This window comes from Musa acuminata, chromosome BXJ3-3 (assembly GCF_036884655.1).
Source record: "Musa acuminata AAA Group cultivar baxijiao chromosome BXJ3-3, Cavendish_Baxijiao_AAA, whole genome shotgun sequence".
NCBI classification, from domain to species: domain Eukaryota; kingdom Viridiplantae; phylum Streptophyta; class Magnoliopsida; order Zingiberales; family Musaceae; genus Musa; species Musa acuminata.
Window position 1 is genome coordinate 40,100,331 of NC_088351.1, and position 18,633 is coordinate 40,118,963.

Here is an 18,633-nt window from a genome sequence, read left to right on the forward strand (position 1 = left end):
GGGTTAATCAACGTTCATATAGTGTATGATGATAATAATAATAAAAATAATACTAATAATAATAATAATAATAATATTATTATTATTATTATTAATGGATGATTTAAACGTTTACACTGCACCCGAGAAGTTTGTTTCGTTTTGCATAATGACGATTATTGCATCCAAATTCGTCTCCAGCCGATCGGCTTATGCTGCGACGGGATTGGACGAAAGTAGCTGAACTTAATTAATGGAGGACTCGCTTCGGCATTAAGCGCTGTTAATAAAAGCAAGCTGCCGTCGCCCGTCATGGAAGAAGAAGGGATCCGCTAATGTTTCTTGGAACTTCTTTTATTTTTTTATTTTTCAAAAAAAAGAAAAAGAAAAGGGGCTGCCGTTTATGCCCGAACAGCAGTCGGTGAGGTAAACCAACCCCCATCCTCCAAATCGCTTGCTTCCTGTTAGACAGACACCACATGAACATTTTTACTAGTATTAATCTTAACGATGCTATTCGATTTTACTAAATATTGATCAAAATAAAACTCCAACTCGATTTACATCACATGTGGCTGCTGCCCATTATTATAATTGCACAGATGTAGTCATGTTTTTTTTCTTCATTTATTCAAATAAATGAAATGGCCTCGCCGCCCTGCGTATCAACATTAACACGTACCCCGTCCCGTCGCATGTATATGCTCTCGACGTAATCCCACTCCAATTAATTACTATACATATTATTATTATTATTTAACGAAAGATAAATGATCAGCCTTATGACTGCAATTTGATCGCGTTAATTGGGTTTTGTGTTGGTTTGCGTGGACCCCAAGCAACCACCGGCCTTTATAAAGCGGCCGAACCTCCTTTTCGTCGCCATTGGATCGGCGACGGGAAACCCGCCCTCGCTAGCACCCAGGAGCCGGAAAATGCTGACGATTAGATCCCTTCCCACGGGAGCCGCTGGAGAAGAAAGGTACCAGTAGCCGTATAAATTTCTTTTTTGCTTCATTTGCCGATCGATACGCCTCTACTGGATCCGATCCAAAATCTTGATATATCAAGATCTTGCATATTCTTTTCTCTTATTCTTTCTCTGATTCTGTTGATCCTGCTATTTGTGGGTGACGTCTCGTGAATTCTATGTAAGGTTGAGCCATCCCCCCCCCTCCTCTAGAAGCAATAGATCGATCGACGTTTTAAATGATTCATTCGATTCCATGGAATTTCTTTTATCGATCATGGGTTTCTCTCTGGATCTACAAAAATGCATTTGTTCTGTCTCCGATGAATCAAGGTATTCGACTATGTCCTATCGGATGTGTCTGGGTGATGATGATGCGCTACTTAACGAAGGTGTGGAAACGCCTTATGGTTCGACCCGAAGTATGAGTTACATATCTTGACTAACAATAGCTTCCTGTTCTTGTCTTATCTGTGTTAAGGTCGGAGAAGCTGAATTCTCCGTGGGTTCTCGTTTGTTGCCATGTCTGCCCCTCGGAAAATCCTGATATTCTTCGATTCAGTTGGGAAACCTGTTTTATGCATCTTCTTATTTCTTTCTCTCTCTGCTCGTGCTCATGCTTTGCAACATTTCATCTACGTGAGTTCATCTGCAAATGCATTGTTCCTTACTCTGATCTGATCTTAGCTATATTTATATTTATCTGTTATGTTGTAATGTTTTTCAAACACAAAGAAGTTCGTCACTGAGATTAGGATTGACCGAGTGAAGGAAGGCATCACTTATCTAACGTCTTGACCAACAATGAGTGTGATGTCTTTGTATTTTGCCCTTTGCTAGTAGATTTCACTATTCCAGTACTTACATCTAATAAATCCCCACAACTTCGAGATACCTTGATGTGTATAACCACCATGGGGATAACTAGTTTTGGTGGGAAAATCTAGAGAATAACCTAGACATTATCGTAAATTTTTCTTATATTACCTGGGATGTTCTTTTTTATCTTTTTAACTCATGGCATACTGTAATTGGTTTCAGAACCCCGAGAGAGGAATGGGATTGGTTAGATGTTATCAAGTCTATGAAATTTGCGGAAGTCAGAGACGATCTAAATCATTGCATTGCTTGATATGCTGGAAATTATTTGCAACCAACCATAAAGTTTCTTGATAAGAGATCATTAGTTCATCTTTATCAAATTGTGAGACCTTTTTCTTTTTGTTGTTAGAGGTATTTCACTTGTAAAATAATTCTATGGATCAGCACTACAAAGTTAAATAAAATGTTCTTATTCTTGTTTGAAGCTACCATAGCTTCCCATATATTAATGCAAAATCAGCATTTATATAGCTTCTAAACGATGAAAAAATTTTGGTTCTACTGTATCCAAAGTGTGAATATATGATTTGGTGCATTCAGATTTCTGTCATATTCAGCAGTATTGCTCATCTGTTTTGTATGTCAGGTTCGTGTGCATATGAAATTTTTTAGGATTTTATTTGGTGTCCTCTAACCACAAATAGAACTATAGTTTTAGAAAGTAACTTCGAGTTGGGGAAAACCCAAATAGAACTATATTTGGATGGATGACTTCTTAGACTATTTTAATGTTTAAGTTCAACTTATTTTGACATAATAAAATAGGAAAATTCTGTTCTGAGTTTGTATGTCTCAGTGTACATGTTTATTTTCCCCACTGCTGCCACAAATGACATCAGAATTTCATATCTGGCACTGATTTAGTCCTTTCTAATGCTTTTTATTCTTTCTCCTTCACTTGAACTTAATCTCTTACATTTCAAGACCAGTTATCCTGACCTTGAAGATGTAGCTGAATATAAAAAAGCTACATGTTTTAGAGACATTTTTTGTTTGGCTATGTGAGTTCAAGAATACAATTGGTGGAAACATTGCTACCATTCATGAGTAACAACATCATACCACAATTTATCCATAACAATTCTATATATTTCTTATCTTAGTTCACTTGCATGTGTTGTTTAAATTTTTATTTGTTGCACCATTACCTACCTTTGTTAGATACTTCTCTAGGAGAACCTGGAGCATGAAATGGTGCATTTATAGGATGTAAATGATTGACAACATAGGTAACTAGATCAGAACTGGAATCAGACTGTCCGGCTAGTGGTATGATTTAGATCGATTGAACAGTCTGATTGGGTTGGTCATATGGGAACCAATACATAAAATAAATCTAAATTCAAAACTAGAATTTTAATCAGGCCAGTAAATATAATAATATAGTTGCAGTAAATTATAATGTGCTTAATCTGAAAATATACATTTAGTTTGTTTATTTAAGTCTGACCTAGAATACTATGTGATCGAACAGCTTAAAAGCTTCACTTCCAATCATGTCTTAGTTCTTCCAATCCACTCCGATTACACAAGTCGGCTCATACTAAGATATTTAATTTATATGATTCGATTTATTAATTCTGACTAGGTTAGCGTTAGTTGACCACTTAGTATTCCATCATATTGATTAGATATAGAGGGCAAGGAGGAGAGGACGAGAAGAGGATCGAAGGAGGTGGTGGCAGCAACGGAGGAGTACCGATTTTTAACACGGGATCTAAATTGCATGGGATCTTAACAACAATATGATATTTTTAGATAATAAGATCCAACTAAATTGTTATATATACAATACAAATCCTGTTGGTTCTTATGGGTTTTTCATTATTTTGTCACCTTTTAGGATAAGATATTAATCGTACTAGACCTATGCGTCGGAACTTCTATCTTTAAAATAATGCTCTAAATTTTGACAAAGGTGGATGTCATGTTTGTAATCTTAAAAAAAGTTGGATATTATGTGGATAGAGTATGACATCTGTTGTGTTGAGCCTTCGACTGGAATGATGTTTTTTTTTGTCTCCCAGATGTAGTAATCGATCGCTATCTGTTCAATTGGCAAAAAGTGTCATTATAATTGTTCTCGTAATCAAAGATTCATTGCACTTTGTATTTACCAAACAGCTGCTTAAATATTTAAATTGTGTCCTACGAAGCTCGATATAACGAGCTGCAGTAGGCACCATGTTTACAAGGGAGACGGAAGAAGCAGTTGTCACTTCTCTTTCTAAGATTAGATCGCTAAAACTGCAACAGCAAGCCACTTATTTGTTTTTGTACGGGTTGAATTGTTTATCAAAATTGTACTTTCTTCAGGTTGAATCAGACCTCTTCGCGAACGAATAATTGCAAAGGAGGGCTGGCTTCATTAGGGTAAATAACTGCCAATAATAGGTTCGGCTCGTAATTCCTCTTATTTATTTGGATGCATTATTCAGTATATCATTTTTTTTTTTTTTACGGTTCTGCTTGCTTGAGGGCTATCACACCTTAAAAAAAAAAAAAAAAAAAAAACAACGCTTAACTCATGGGGCACTCGAAAACTTATTTTATATTCGTTTGTTTGGTTTTTTCCGGCGATTCATCTTCTTATTCTTCTGTTTTTTTTTTTTTTTTTTGATCGCCCCGAAAAAACAAATGATCCATCTTGGAACTGCTTCGCGAAATGAAAATGATATTTTACGTGCACTGGATCACCTCGGTTAACATTTTGGTGTGGTGCGTACCTGGCATCCACGAGTCGGTGTGGGAGGCGACATCGCACTCCGCTACATCACCTGACGCCTGAGGTGTCATTTTGTCCACTAATTAGCAGTAATCATCGCCCTGAAAATTTACAGGGGTGATTCGGTACACCTGTAGCGGAACTTTTGTAGATATCAAAGAGCCTCGTTAGTTCTACTGTCAAATTTCCATGTCATCCATGTGTCCCTCGATTGAGTGCTGAAGCAGTCGTATGGACCAACGCTGAATGGAGCCGGTGGACAACGTCTTATCCGTTTCTTTTAAGAACTACCCACGTGAGATGTAATTTAGACAAGGAAACCTGACCACTTGGGTTATTTTTCTAGTGTTCTATTTGTTAACCATCTTAGAAAATTTTGCTTGGCTGCGCATTCCAAGATCCGATCAAATGGCTGTCAATGGCGGGACCCATCCGTCCGACAATATGATGCATGTTATGGACCTGGGCGACCTAAAGCCACTCCGACGTGCTTTGATTCGGCTCGAAGTTCCCGGTACGTGCTTCGAGCTACTCAAAATCTTCCGGCTCACCCATTATGGTGGGTGGCAAACGCAACGCTTAAAAAGTATAATTCTGAGGATATTATACTTTTAAACAGACAATGTTGGTTCTCACGTCGGTTCCAAATTAAAGCTCTGCTGTGACGTCAGTAGCCTCGTGTCAGTGGTCCTGCTGCCAAGGCTTAGGTTCCGTGGGGTCGACAGATCCTTGTTTTTGTTCGAGCTGATGTGACTGCATGGGGATGAGCCCATGAGAGGGGACCACGCTCTGTTGATTGCATGCAATGCTACAACAAGTTTAAATCACTGCTCAAGGGATCATGTAGGCGTGATAGCCTCTTCTCGGTTGTACGTGTAGCTGGAACTAGCCGTATGTACGATCGCCTCATCACCGGTGGGTCAATCCGCGTTTGATTGTGTGGTGAACGAAGCCAACAGGACAGACTGATGCAGGATTCAATATCGGTATCGCGGCGATGGGGTGTTGGAGGATGGTACAAATCTGTTAGGCCCTGGAGCAAAGTTTCCGTCTAGAATATTATTATGCGTGGGTATATTAGCTTAGGTTACGTAAATAGACAATTTTTAATTTTTCTCGTCTCCCACTTTCTTTCTTTTCCAAGTTGCTATTAGATATTTCTTGCTTTTGATCAGGGGTTACTCGGTGGTGTCTAGGTTAATAGCAGTATTATTTAGTGCCACGCCAAAAGAAAGAAGCGTTATCAAATGATAGCAACATTCTTGGGGAGGGTCTCGAGCATAGTTATATAGATTGGATCGTATCACATGATGAGATATGAGAAATTGAGAATTGGATCATTCATAAATGTAGCTCATTTATGATATTCGTCTCCTTAGATCGAATGATCCGATCGATTTTTGGATAGCTAGTTTGAACCAAGTTCCTCTGGATTTGTAATATATTTAAAATTAATTAACTATCCTTCAATTAAAATTTAGACTATTTAATTTTAGGGGCATTACAATAAATTTAAAATTAGGATTAAGGGTTAAGAAATTATTCGGTCTGTTTTGACCACTCTTCTTTCCCTATCTTCGTTTAGTGTTCTTTTTCAAATCGTCCAACTCTCTCTATCTTTTTCTTTCACATATTTCTCACTATTTCCTCTCGCTTATCTTTCTTATTTCACATATTTCTCACTATTTCCTCTCGCTTATCTTTCTTATGTAATCACTTCCATTGGTCCCCGTTTTCATTATTATTCCTCCTTGTTATATTTGGTTACAATGCATGATGCATGTCATGATCCGATCTGATAGGATAACAAACATGTTAACTTCATTAAATTTGAATCATTGGCTTAAAATGCTTAATCTCAAGTTAACTTTTGATGTAGGATTAAATTAAGATATCATAATTTTCCTAATTTAAGGGTTTGACATTCTCATCAAAGCCCAATATAACCCATAATCATATCTTAGCTTTGTGCTTGCGATACCTAGCCTAGTTTTATTCCGTAAAGTATGCTCTCATATCATTCATGGATAATTTTTTCCTACTCGAGTCTCTTGTTATTCTCCAGTACAAGGTCGACTCTAATTTTGTTAGGTTTAAATCATTGACTTTAAATACTTAAGTTTAAATTAATATTAGTATATCTACTAGATCCTTATTTTTGTCTTCTATAGGACTAAACCCGATGTTATAGAATGATAGATGAAGTATTTCTTTTGTGTTATTTGAGTTGCTTTGTATATTTTAAAAATAATTTTAAATAAATATATGGTCTAACCAGTGACTCAAGGCTCGACCAAGTTGTTTTCCAATTTGGTTTTGATAAATATGATTTTAAGAAGTAAATGATAGTCTTATAAAGCAGTGCTAATAAAATCATTAAAACACTACGTGACACTAATTTATGCAATGTCTCTTATTTATCATCGACGTTGATGTCATCATGGCTAATCTTTCTCATTCAACTGTTACTTCATTTTTGGTTGATACTTTAAATAATATTAATACTTCAAAATTTTATTAAAATTATAAGAACTTGGCATATAGTTAATCATGGTTAAATGGATATTAACGGGAGACTTATAGTATAGGATCTCAATATTTGAAGATATATATCTATTTATCTATCTATCTATCTATCGTATATCAATTTTTTTTAAGGAGAATATGATATTTTCCTACTTTGAAAGAATAAATACGTAAAAGCCCAAAAAAGATTGAGGCGTGTTACTCAAATGAAAATAGGTTGCATTGGATAAGTATTAACGTTGTATCAAATCTAGATGGCTTAAAGAAATTATGATATGTGATTTAAATTGGATAAGCCAAGGAGGTCATGATATCCAATAAATTTTATTCATAATTTGAATAAATATGAAGAGAAAACTAATATTCACAAACATGTAGTTAAGTGTCGTGTGTCTCGACATGTGGCATCATGATTGGTCAGTATGAACATTCATGTCAGACGCCACCATAATATTTTAATCTCCAGACATGAGATGGATATTAAACCATTATGACAGAACTAATCGGTAAGAATGACTTGGCAAATGAGTAAGTGTCATGTGTCTCGACACGTGGCTTAATGACCAGTCAGCATGAACATTCATGTTAGACGCCACCATACCACCAAGAAGGTTTGACCTCGCGATCAAGTGGTGGTTGATCCGAGTGTCACCTAAGCGGTTGAAGCCATAGTGGTGTGGGAGATGGATTGGTTGTCACATGTTTGATTAACCAAAGATCAAAGCCATCCAATCAACATGTTCAGACAATATGGGTGTCAAACGCACCGGATTCGGATCGATTGTCACATATTCAAATATGAACAACTTCGTTGGTCGACACATGACAAAATGACATTGGTTAAGACCAGGCTCCACAATCATTGTAATCTTTTAAATCCTTAAGTAATGTGCAAGACTCGTGTGTGTGTTAGATCGCATGACATGTGACATCTCTATTAATTGAATCGAGAAAATTATGATTTAGCTAAATTCAACGAATGCCCAAAATGATGCACCCGTTGGTGATCAAGGCATGGATGGCGCAGGTAGGCTATCACATCATAGCATCCCATCAAACGAAGTGGACGAACATCGTAGCCCCCATTCGAACTATCGAACAGTCGATGTGTCGAGCATGCTGAACATAGTGAACGATAACACATGTCAATCATGACCAAATGGTAAAATGAGTTGATCCAGGTCGAATAGCCAAATGATAGAATTGACATAATGCAACATTACATGGCTCATGGTCCAAACATGCATTTTGATGCACAACCCATCGGTCGAATGTGTATTTCAATGGTGCATAACCCATAAATTGATTGTGTATTTCAATGGCATGTGGCCCACGAACTATGTTTCAACAGTATAATATCTGTGGGTCGAGAAAGTCTTTCGACAGCATCCTTCCTACTAGATCGAAGATACGTTACATGCACCATCGAGTGCGCTTTTGACTCAATAGATTTATGAAGGCTAATGATAGATAAGAATGATGCGACAAGTAAATGTTACGTATCGATACGTGACATCATGATTAGCCAACACGAACATCCATATCACATGTCACCATACCACCACAAAGGTTTGGGCCCGCAATCAGGTGGCAGTTGATCCGAGCGCCACTTGAGCGATTGATCCCATAGGGGCGCGAGCGATGGATCGGTTGCCACATGTTCGATCAAACCAAAGATCCGATCCAACCAATCAAAACATTTAGATGATATAGGCGTCGATGTGTCGAACAAGGTGTCACTCCATCGATTAGGTTACTAGTTGTTCCCCATCTTTGGTCGATGGGCTAGGGAATAATTGTCATAGAGTTTTGTCTATAAAAAATGATCGTTAGGTGCATTCCCAAAGTGTTGTGTGTAGTCTGACTAATCTGATCACTTCAAATTTAAAAAGTACTGACTTGACTTAATTATCAGAGAGATCGTGATTGGGATCACTCATCGTTGACTTAAAATGGAAGATCATCTGAGAAGAGACATTTATTGTTGGTTCTGAATGTTTATTCCAAACAATAAAAAATCTGACTTATCAGGAATTAAAATTTAGGTAAAAAACACAAGTTTCAAGTGTTGTGGCATGTTAGGGGACAGTAGCTTTTGGGGCCCTGTTCATCTAAAAGAGCTGAAGGATGCACTCTGAGCGTCGGAGACAGCTTGGTTGTGGTTCCGGCTAAGATGAGGGCCATGCAGAATCCCCCACCTCACGTGGTGGCACTGGCAACCTCGAGTAATGGAGACGAGTCATTTCTTGCAGAAGCAAATTTACAAGTGCTGACACCGAAGCTTTGAAGTACTAAATATAATTCAGCCAGGAGATGATGCAGAACTCTCTCCAGTAGCGGAACAGATTCATAAGGTCAAGACACTTTTGGATGCCTTCGTTCCAAGAGAAAGAACGACCGATACTAGTGTAGAGATGCAAAGAAAGATGGCTCGTTATGGTACGTGTACAAGTACGCGTTCCCCTCCTCGCCTCCGTCGCACAAGCCGCCTTGGAACGATGATGGTCACAAAGCAGCCGACGTGTAGCGATAGTGTTGGAGCAGGCGGTTGGCCTCCCTGATCCCACTTAGATACGCTCCATGCGTGGTAGAGTAGTGCGTCCTATGCGTCGCCTCCCCAGCGAACAGTATCTGCAGCGCGGGAGGGGGAGAAACCACGTCCCTGTCATCCGGCTCCCCGCCCCGACCACGACGGGGCAGCGGCTCCGCCATCAGATCCAGATCGTCCCCGCTCGATCCGACAGCCACGTAGCTGTAGGAGCCCAAGAACAGCGGGTCCTTTCCCCACCCGCTCCGCTTCACCCTCGAGATCCTCCCCGGGTAAGTCGGCGCCGCTCCTACGCCGTTGCATCGTCGGTCCACCGAGCCGGCGGCCCTCGTGGCCACCCCCGGCAGAAAGGCGTGGAGAGTGAGGTGGATACTACGGATGACCTCCTCGTCGGGGAGCGCCTCCAGCTCCAGCGCCTCCTTCCCGGCGAACCACGCCTGCAGCACGCGCGAGCTGTCGTAGATGGGGCAGATGGATGCCGTCTTTCTTATCCATCGCGGAATCTCGGCCACGCGCCTCCTCCTGTCCTCCTCCTCCTCCTGGGCGAACGCCATCTGCAGGAATGGGAACGGCCCCCCACCTTCGGCGGCGTCCATCTCCATGAACAGCTTGTTCACCACTCCGAACCCCAGCCGTTCGATGGCTTCCCGCTTAAACACGGGCAGGGCCGGCGAGAACGCTACCCCGCTGCCTTCTTCTCCTCGTTTTCCCAGCCCAGCCTTGAGCACCCCCAGCGACACCGTAACGATCACGTGGTCTGCCACCATCGCCAAGTGCTCTCCCTCGAAGTATAGCCTTACCGGGCCGCCGTCCCTGCATCCGTCGTCGCCGCCGTCGTCGTCGCTGCCCGAGCGCCACTCGATGCGCTGAAGGAGTCGACCGAAGCGGATCATGCCCCGGGGGAGGGCCGAGGCCAGGTACTGAACGATCCGCGAGTAGCCTTGAGCGATGGTGATATGGTCCCCGGGGTAGTCCAGGTACTCCCCCTCTGCGGCGAGGTTAAGCTCCTCGAGGTCGTCCGCGGAGGTACAGGTCCGCTCCGTGAACTCGTGCATCGTGAACACGGCCTCCTCCAGTTCCTCAAGATTCCAGTCGGTGCTGCGACTGCCGCCATCACCGCTGCCGCCAGTGCGCGAGGCGCGATACTCTTGGAGACCGTGGCGGAGGAACTGGCCGACGCCGGGGCGCTTTGGATCCACGGGAGCGTCGCCAGCCCGGGCCGAGTTCATGAGTCGGCGGTAGAGGGAGGTAATGGGGGCGACGACGAGGGAGGGGTCAATGAGGGTGCCGCCCTCGGCGACGGTGATGGGATCCGAGGGAAAGCCGTCCATCCGCTCCCAGGGGCATGAGTCATGGGCGAGGGCGCCGATGTCGCTGGCGAGGGCGTGGATGGGGCTACCTCGGATGCCGTGGATCCAGGTGGCGCCCATTTCGATGCGGTCTCCGGCGAAGTCGGATGTGAGGATGCGGCCGCCGGTTCGGTGGCTTGCCTCCACGATGCAGAGGTCGAAGTGGTCACCGGAGGAGGCGGTGTGGAGTCGGTGGGCAGCGGTGATCCCCGCCATGCCCGCCCCAACGATCACGACGCGAGGCTTCTTCGCTACCATCATCTAGTGCTACCCTCTTCCTTCGTGCGGGGGGCAGAAGCAGGGGAGTGGTTTTCTATTTATGTTTATATATATTTTTATCTCTACTGTCTTATTTTCGTTTCGGTTTCTTTGGGGGGAGGATTGATAGAGGGGCGAAAGAGGGCGGAGTCGTCAGCGTAGTGTATTATTAGGGGGACGGAGGAAACACGACAAGATAGATAGAACCTAAAGGGCCTGGAGAGAGAAGGAAAAAGAAAAAGGTGAGGGAGAGAGAGAAGAAAAGGAAGGGTCAAGTAATTTTTGATGAATCAATCGAGTGAGGACGAGCCCTTCCTTTTCCATGGTGACGTTTTACTGTAGAATTTAACTGCTAAATCTTTTATGGTCTTCTGCCAAATAAAACATAGTAGGAGCTTAAGTAAGAGAGTCGGCAATTCCGTGAGAGGGCAGTTATTGTGCTTGGTAGGCATCATATGGGATGCAGTTTCGCCTAAAAAACACCAAGACTTTTTTCTGCTTTCGGAACCCATTGGTCGCATGTACCAGCCGACGAGACAAGGGGGGCAATTACGGCGAATTACCTTTGTAGCTTCCTAGCATTCGCCTTTGACTTGCCACCCTGTCTATACGTGGAATGACCCGGGAGACTAGGCCTTCTCGAGCCACTCAACTCCAACACAAGCATCCGATTCCCTTTTGTTTTTGGGGGCAGATCAAGTCCCGAGAGATTGCACCACCCCACCCTTGTGTTGCTCACTTTATTCTATTCCGAGCTCACTCTCGAATGTTTCGAAGGGGTGGGTGGGTGGGCGGGCGGTGATGAAGAACCCATGAACGAACGTACTTGTCGATTAACGAAAAAGATCTGGTAGATTTAAGTGCAACAACCTACCAACAATCTTTGGATTATTTCCTTAAAAAGTTTATTATCAATCTTACTTCCAGCGTGGCAGATCAACTTACTTTACTAGGGGCACCTGACGTCATATTCCATCGTCAATTGCTCATTACTATGTATCAGTCTCCTTCGCTGCTGCAGAACCGATGAGCATGAATCCGGGATCTGCCTCTCTAACCTCTGTGGATGCCATTATCTGACATCAGAGTTGATAACTAATAGTGAAGCGACAGCAGACGAAGCCGTACTACTCAAAGATGACAAGTGCGGGCCATGCCTGAATCCAATCGATCGATGGCCCTAAACCCCAAGTATCGTCGTCACGGGCAGCTGTCTACTAGCCAAGGGAGATGAGATGATGGTCGGTCCGGTCCAAAGGCCTGCTTCGTCCTTGTGCCTGCCTGCTGCGGGCTTGGCAATGCCGAAGGAGGCCATATATATCTCTCTCACAGCTGCAACCAAGCCATTCTGGCACTGGAGCTGTGCGTGGGTGGGTATGTGTAACATGAACCAACCCGATCGGCCGGCCGGCCGGCTTTGAGCTGACGAGCCGCGGATCTGTGTGTACCGCATACCATTTCTTTCGGAAGCAAATGATTCGGTCAGGACTCAGGGATTGCACATTGGGATAGGACGAACCCTTGGTTTGGTGTTGCCTAAATAAAGTCTAACCCAGCCTGACATACTTACTATTGGGCTCAGGTTTCGGGCCTACAATTGCAACCTTTGATGGCCCACTCGGTGATTGGGTTCAGGTTGAGCGACTTGTCGTCTACACTTTCTGGATTTTACCAGTTCCTACAGCATCAACATTTGCTTGTTTAGTGTTGTGGAAGTAGCACAAAGGTGGTGGAACAAAAGAACGTTTTGCGGAATCACAGGCTTATCCTGGATTCTATAGATCGTAGCAATCTGGAGTGAATATTCTTTCTCTGATAGTAGATTCCACTGCAGATGTTGTGGGATTAAGAAAGACTGGAAGAGAAACTTTGAAACCCCAACCCCCACCTCAGGCGATGCAGTTCAGAGAGCCGCTGCCGCTTGACTTGGCACTTTTAACCGTGTGGCCCATCCTCCGGATCCTAATAATATGAGTCGGGCCTCGCCTGCTTTTAGCCTTTTGGGCTACCGCTGGGCCGCACACCGACCCTTACACGTTCTCTTTTGCTGGCTTCCTCGTCCGAGCCACGTATCCGTCACCTTTCTAGGGCAGAATCAATCCGTTGCCATGCTCTCCCTCGCTCGGAAGCTCTCCCCACAGCCAAGGAGGTTATCTTCATCGTCGTCATCATCAACGCTTTCCTTCCTCTACCTGTCTACTTCTCCAACCTCCTCCGATTCGATCCCTCCGCCGCTGCTTTCGGCTTCCTCCCCGTTCCACCGACGAAACCCTCCTCTGCCCCTTCATCCTCTCTTCTCCCCCTTCCTCCGCCCCTTCTCCTCCTCCCATGCCCCATTCCCGCCTTCGCTTCCTCCCCTTTCCGCTCTCCGAGGCGGATGCTACGGCGAAGGCGACGTCGATGTCGACTGCCCCCCTCCTCACCTCCTCCCGCTTTGCCACGGCTGTGGCGTCCACATGCAGTCCTCCGACCAAACCCTCCCCGGCTTCTTTTCCCTCCCCTCACCCAAGTCGCCCGACTATCGCTCCCCCATAGATCGCTCCCGCCCCCTCGCCGCCGACGACACCTGCCTCTCGCTCTTCCTCAAATCGGGTCACCTCCTTCCGGCGGAGGATCCCGAGCCCACTGTCCCTTCTGAGCGGTCTGGCAGGCCTCTTGTCTGCGCCCGATGCCACTCCCTCCGCCACTACGGCCGCGTCAAGAACCCCTCCGCTGAGAACCTCCTCCCGGACTTCGACTTCGACCGCATGGTCGGACCCAAGATGGTCTCTCCGTCCGGCCCCCGCACCGTCGTCCTCATGGTCGTCGATGCCGCCGATTTCGACGGCTCCCTCCCCCGCAAGGTCGCTCGGCTGGTCTCCTCCTCAATTGACAAGTTCTCCAGGGCCTGGAAGGAGGGGAAGCCCGGGAACGTGCCACGGGTAGTACTTGTAGTCACCAAGATCGACCTTCTCCCTTCCTCGATATCACCCGACGCGTTCGAGGACTGGGTCCGGAAGAGGGCCAGCGTGTGGGGAGTCAACAAGTTGACGGGGGTGCACCTGGTGAGCGCTGTGAGGAATTGGAGGGTGCGCGATATCGTTGACCATGTGAGGGAGCTCGCAGGAGTGCGGGGCAATGTGTGGGCAGTGGGGGCACAAAATGCCGGTAAGTCTACATTGATCAACGCCATGGGGAGATGCGTCGGGGACAAGGTGAGCCACTTGACAGAGGCTCCAGTGCCTGGTACTACTTTGGGGATTGTTAGAGTGGAGGGAGTTCTCGGTGGACAGGCTAAACTGTTCGACACGCCAGGTATCCTGCATCCTTACCAGATCACAATGAGGTTGACGAGGGAAGAACAGAAGCTGGTCCATATTAGCAAAGAGTTGCGTCCTAGGACTTACAGAATCCAGGTTTGTCTTATTTGTTAGATTCATTGTGCTTTTATTTGATAGATACAAGGAGATAAGAACTCTCTTCAATGCTTATAACTTCTGGTTGTGATCATGCTGTGAGTTGCTGCCTTCATAGTATAGTAAGCAATAACTCTAACTAGTTCTGCAGTCAAATGAATATGAAATTTAAGATTCACTAGAGTTCTGGATATCTCTTTGCTCATGGATTTTCATCATTTCAGTTAGAAACATGATCTGTACTGTGTTTTAGAAAGATACAGCCTGCTGGTTGTTTCTCTTTGGTACCAAAGTTTTCTGCACTGTTTCATGGTTCTTTGATTCTGAGGCTTAAATAGTGGGTATGCTTTCTCAAGCTAAATGTTAGATTTAAGATTCACTAGAGTTCTGGATATCTCTTTGCTTACGGATTTTCATCATTTCAGTTAGAAATATTATCTGTACTGTGTTTTAGAAAGATACAGCCTGCTGGTTGTTTCTCTTTGGTGCCAAAGTTTTCTGCACTGTTTCATGGTTCTTTGATTCTAAGGCTTAAATAGTTGGCTATGCTTTCTCAAGCTAAATGTTGATTGCTGGGTGGGAAACGTTGAGAATTCACATTCTTAGTCATCATAGCAAGGGTGCATAAGACTAATAAATAAAACACTCTCATCTAATTAAAGAAAGGGAAGTTCATACTCAAGGAGGAAAAAATGTGTGAATTTAGGGCTGCAGCCTGGTAGCGATCTTATTGTTGAAAACAGAAAATTGGAGATGCAATAACGTAGTTGATTTATGTAATTTTGGATGAAATCTAAATAAGTGGTTGAAAGTTTTTGAGTTGATCTAATTCTGGGGTATGTACACCACAGCAATTTGATGAATTAACAATTTAATGATCCATGGCTGTGTGGGTCTGTTTTCCTTGGTTATCTATGACATCTAGAAATGCCTGGCGTAAAAGGAATTAATATGAGGTTGTTTCCAAGAATATGGTCATAGCTAATAAATGTTATCATTATAGTTTAGGAGCATAATTGGATAATCTGAATGATGGAAACACAGGTTATGAGCTATTTTTCCAAATTACATTTTAAGCTCTTAGGGAGTAGAGAGGATCATAGATGGTTTCACACTTTCAATACTCTGGATGATTTTTTTTTATAGTTATTTCCAATAAGTTTGTACTAAAAAAAGTCAAGTGGTAAAATGTCAATTGATAATTTTTCAGTCAGACACTTGTGGTGGATATATATCTGAAGAATTAATCTAGATAGATATCAGAATTGATGTGGCACATATTGTGCAGGAAATGGCTATTAGGTGCTTGGAACTTACTTTCCTGATGTCAATGAAATGTTCCCCAACTTTGTATTATATTGTTCCTGAAGTTTGCATATTCTTTGTTAAAAGAAGACAAAATTGGCACATGATAGTGAACTTAATAACAATGATATTTTTGAAAATGGCAGTATTAGAACAGGCTTTGTTAAGACAGCACTAGGTAGCAAGTGGCAGCATTAATAGGCTTATGAGGGAAGACAGTTGATAGTTCAATTAAATGATGTTATTCTATACATCCTGAAAGTGGATGGTATTTCTACAATGAAATAAGACCGTCTTAGTGTCTTTCACCAGTAAATCGAAACTGTGTTCAAGGGTTTATGGGAATGTTATTTAAATTGGACTTGGCTAATGATATGGTGCCTCTATATTGAGGTTGTCTTACTGGTATAATGATGAAGCAATTGTTTACTGGTTAAATAGTTGGTGCAGTGGAGATCCCTTGCTGAATTCATGGTGGTTAAATAGTTCAAGATGATTCTAATTTTGTTTTACAATGGATAAGGATGGAAAAGTTGGATGAAGACCTAGGTAGGTTATTTGTTGGTTCACAGATATAGTTGTTTGATATGGTTGACTTATTTGTTTTCTTGTGAAAGTAGAGCTAAATCTAAATGAAAGCTAACTGATTCTTGATTACTTCTGCACTTTGTCCTAACAGTAAAATTCATACTTCTCAATTCCAGCCCTCCCAATTTTTGAGAAAAGGGAGACTCTTGTATTTTTTTGCATTTTCTTGGCACTAGATGTTTTTTCTTTCTCCAGCTGCATTTTAAAAAAAGCCTGTATACTGGACATGCATGGATGTCGGATAAGTGATTCTTTGCTTTTGTATCCTTCTGGCTTCTAAAATGCTAGTTTCTTTGACAATTAATTCTGTTCATCTTATTCTTTCACTCTTGTCAACAGGCACGACATTCTGTTCATATTGGTGGACTCTTCAGGGTAGATGTTGAGGAATTATCTGTAGACTCGATCTATCTTACCGTATGGGCGTCACCACTTATTCCACTGCATATGGGCAAAACAGAGAAGGCATCCATGATGATAGAACATCATTTTGGTCGACAACTACAGGTATGTGTGTTTCTTACCCAAATTAAGTAATACGTCTTCCTAGTTGATGTTCAGTAGGTTATTTGGAGCGCCTAGCGATCTCATATATCACAACTGCAGCCTCCTATCGGTGAGGAGCGCATCAATGAGCTTGGCAAATGGGTGAGGAAGGAAATTAATGTTAGCGGGAACAGTTGGGATGCAAGCTCTGTTGATATAGCAGTTGCTGGTCTTGGTTGGTGTGCTATTGGACTGAAAGGAGAGGCAGTTTTGGGTGTTTGGACATATGATGGGATTGATGTTGTACAGCGCAACTCCTTGATTTCTAGAAGAGCAGCAATCTTTGAAGAAGCAGGATTTACAGATTCGAAGATCGTTTCTCAGGCTGATAGTGCGGTGAGCAAGCTGAACCGAAACACCTGCTGCACCTTCGGAAACATTTGATGCAGCCGTGGGTGCTTGATTGTTGTTTGGTAGATGACTCAAAATGGTATCACCGTCTTCTGCCATTGTAGTCTTTTGGAGGAAGCCACGAGTTACTAATTAAGAGGTTTGAGCATAAGGGAGCTACAGGTGATGGTGGGCATGACACTCAAATTACTTACACATGGGCATAGAATTCATTCTTGTAACTTATTAGCAGGTATTATCTTCACTAGTATATCTTGATCGTTAATATATCTGTCGGAGGTAGGTGTTGAAATCAGTTTCTGCAAGTGGATGGCGTGTGGTGAGTGGACTGATGGTTGATGGTCATGCCTGTGCCAAGAATCATCAAATGCCAGCATGATTTTGCCAAGATTCGAGGTGGTCCAATATCTGCTGTTGATAAGATAGTTTCTGGGAGGTCGCTTCCTGTGTTTTTTAATCACCTGGAAGATGACATATGACGTTCTCAGAGTGTGACCGTGGATCATAGCAATGGGTTTCAATTAAATTTATCTAGATATTTAAATCTGACACAGGTATCTACTTTACTATTGGAACTTTGCTGAAGGAAATTTTGATCTATTTACATCTATGCTTTAGGACGTGTGGATATTTGAATGTTATGCCATTATTACTGGAGCTTTGGTTGTAATCTTAAAAGTACCAACAGGAGGGGAGAGAATGATTCTTCGTATGTTGGTTTTATGTGTATGTTTAGAAGCTATGTTTGCAATCTTAGAAGCAAGAAAAATTAAGAGGATGTCTACTCATAAGCTCATATTATATTTAGATATGCTCAAGAGAGTCCTGATATTGAAATCGAATGCAAAAAAAATTGTTTGAATGGTTTTTGATAAATCGATTTTTGTGTGTATATATATACAAGGGAGCCCTGATTATAGTCTCGGAAGTAAAAAAACTATAAGGATAATGATTTCTCATATGTTCTTAAGCATATTTAAACTAACAGAAGTCTTGATCTTAAAAAGTAAGAAAGATGGTTAGCAAGATCTCTCCGTAATTGGTCTAAAAAGCAAAATAGGGAGAATGATTCCAATTTTGTCTCTGTATATATTTAGGGAAGAAGAGTATGACTTTTCATGATATCACAAGCAAGAAGAGTGACAAGAACTGATTTCACATATTTCACATATACTCGTAGGAGGCCTGATTGTGAAGCAAAAGAGATAGGC

The 18,633-nt window shown here is 42.7% G+C and overlaps 2 protein-coding genes and 1 long non-coding RNA gene across 3 annotated transcripts; 2 read left to right on the forward strand and 1 right to left on the reverse strand.

Annotated features, from left to right (window-relative positions):
- The first annotated feature begins 859 nt into the window (after positions 1-859).
- On the forward strand, positions 860-6,514 carry LOC135634289 (uncharacterized). Its single transcript, XR_010495283.1, has 4 exons — positions 860-961; positions 4,148-4,225; positions 4,672-5,070; positions 5,176-6,514. It is a non-coding gene; the product is annotated as an uncharacterized LOC135634289 (long non-coding RNA).
- A 2,838-nt stretch (positions 6,515-9,352) lies between these two features.
- On the reverse strand, positions 9,353-11,346 carry LOC103979667 (polyamine oxidase 1-like). The gene has a single exon (XM_009395834.3). It carries the CDS (start codon positions 11,238-11,240, stop codon positions 9,588-9,590), a length of 1,653 nt encoding a protein of 550 aa, XP_009394109.2. The 5' UTR covers positions 11,241-11,346; the 3' UTR covers positions 9,353-9,587.
- A 1,946-nt stretch (positions 11,347-13,292) lies between these two features.
- On the forward strand, positions 13,293-18,134 carry LOC103980026 (GTP-binding protein BRASSINAZOLE INSENSITIVE PALE GREEN 2, chloroplastic-like). The gene is made up of 3 exons (XM_065144656.1): positions 13,293-14,632; positions 16,865-17,032; positions 17,132-18,134. The coding sequence occupies exons 1-3, from the start codon at positions 13,346-13,348 to the stop codon at positions 17,453-17,455; spliced, it is 1,779 nt and encodes a 592-aa protein (XP_065000728.1). The 5' UTR covers positions 13,293-13,345; the 3' UTR covers positions 17,456-18,134.
- The last annotated feature ends 499 nt before the right edge of the window (positions 18,135-18,633 follow it).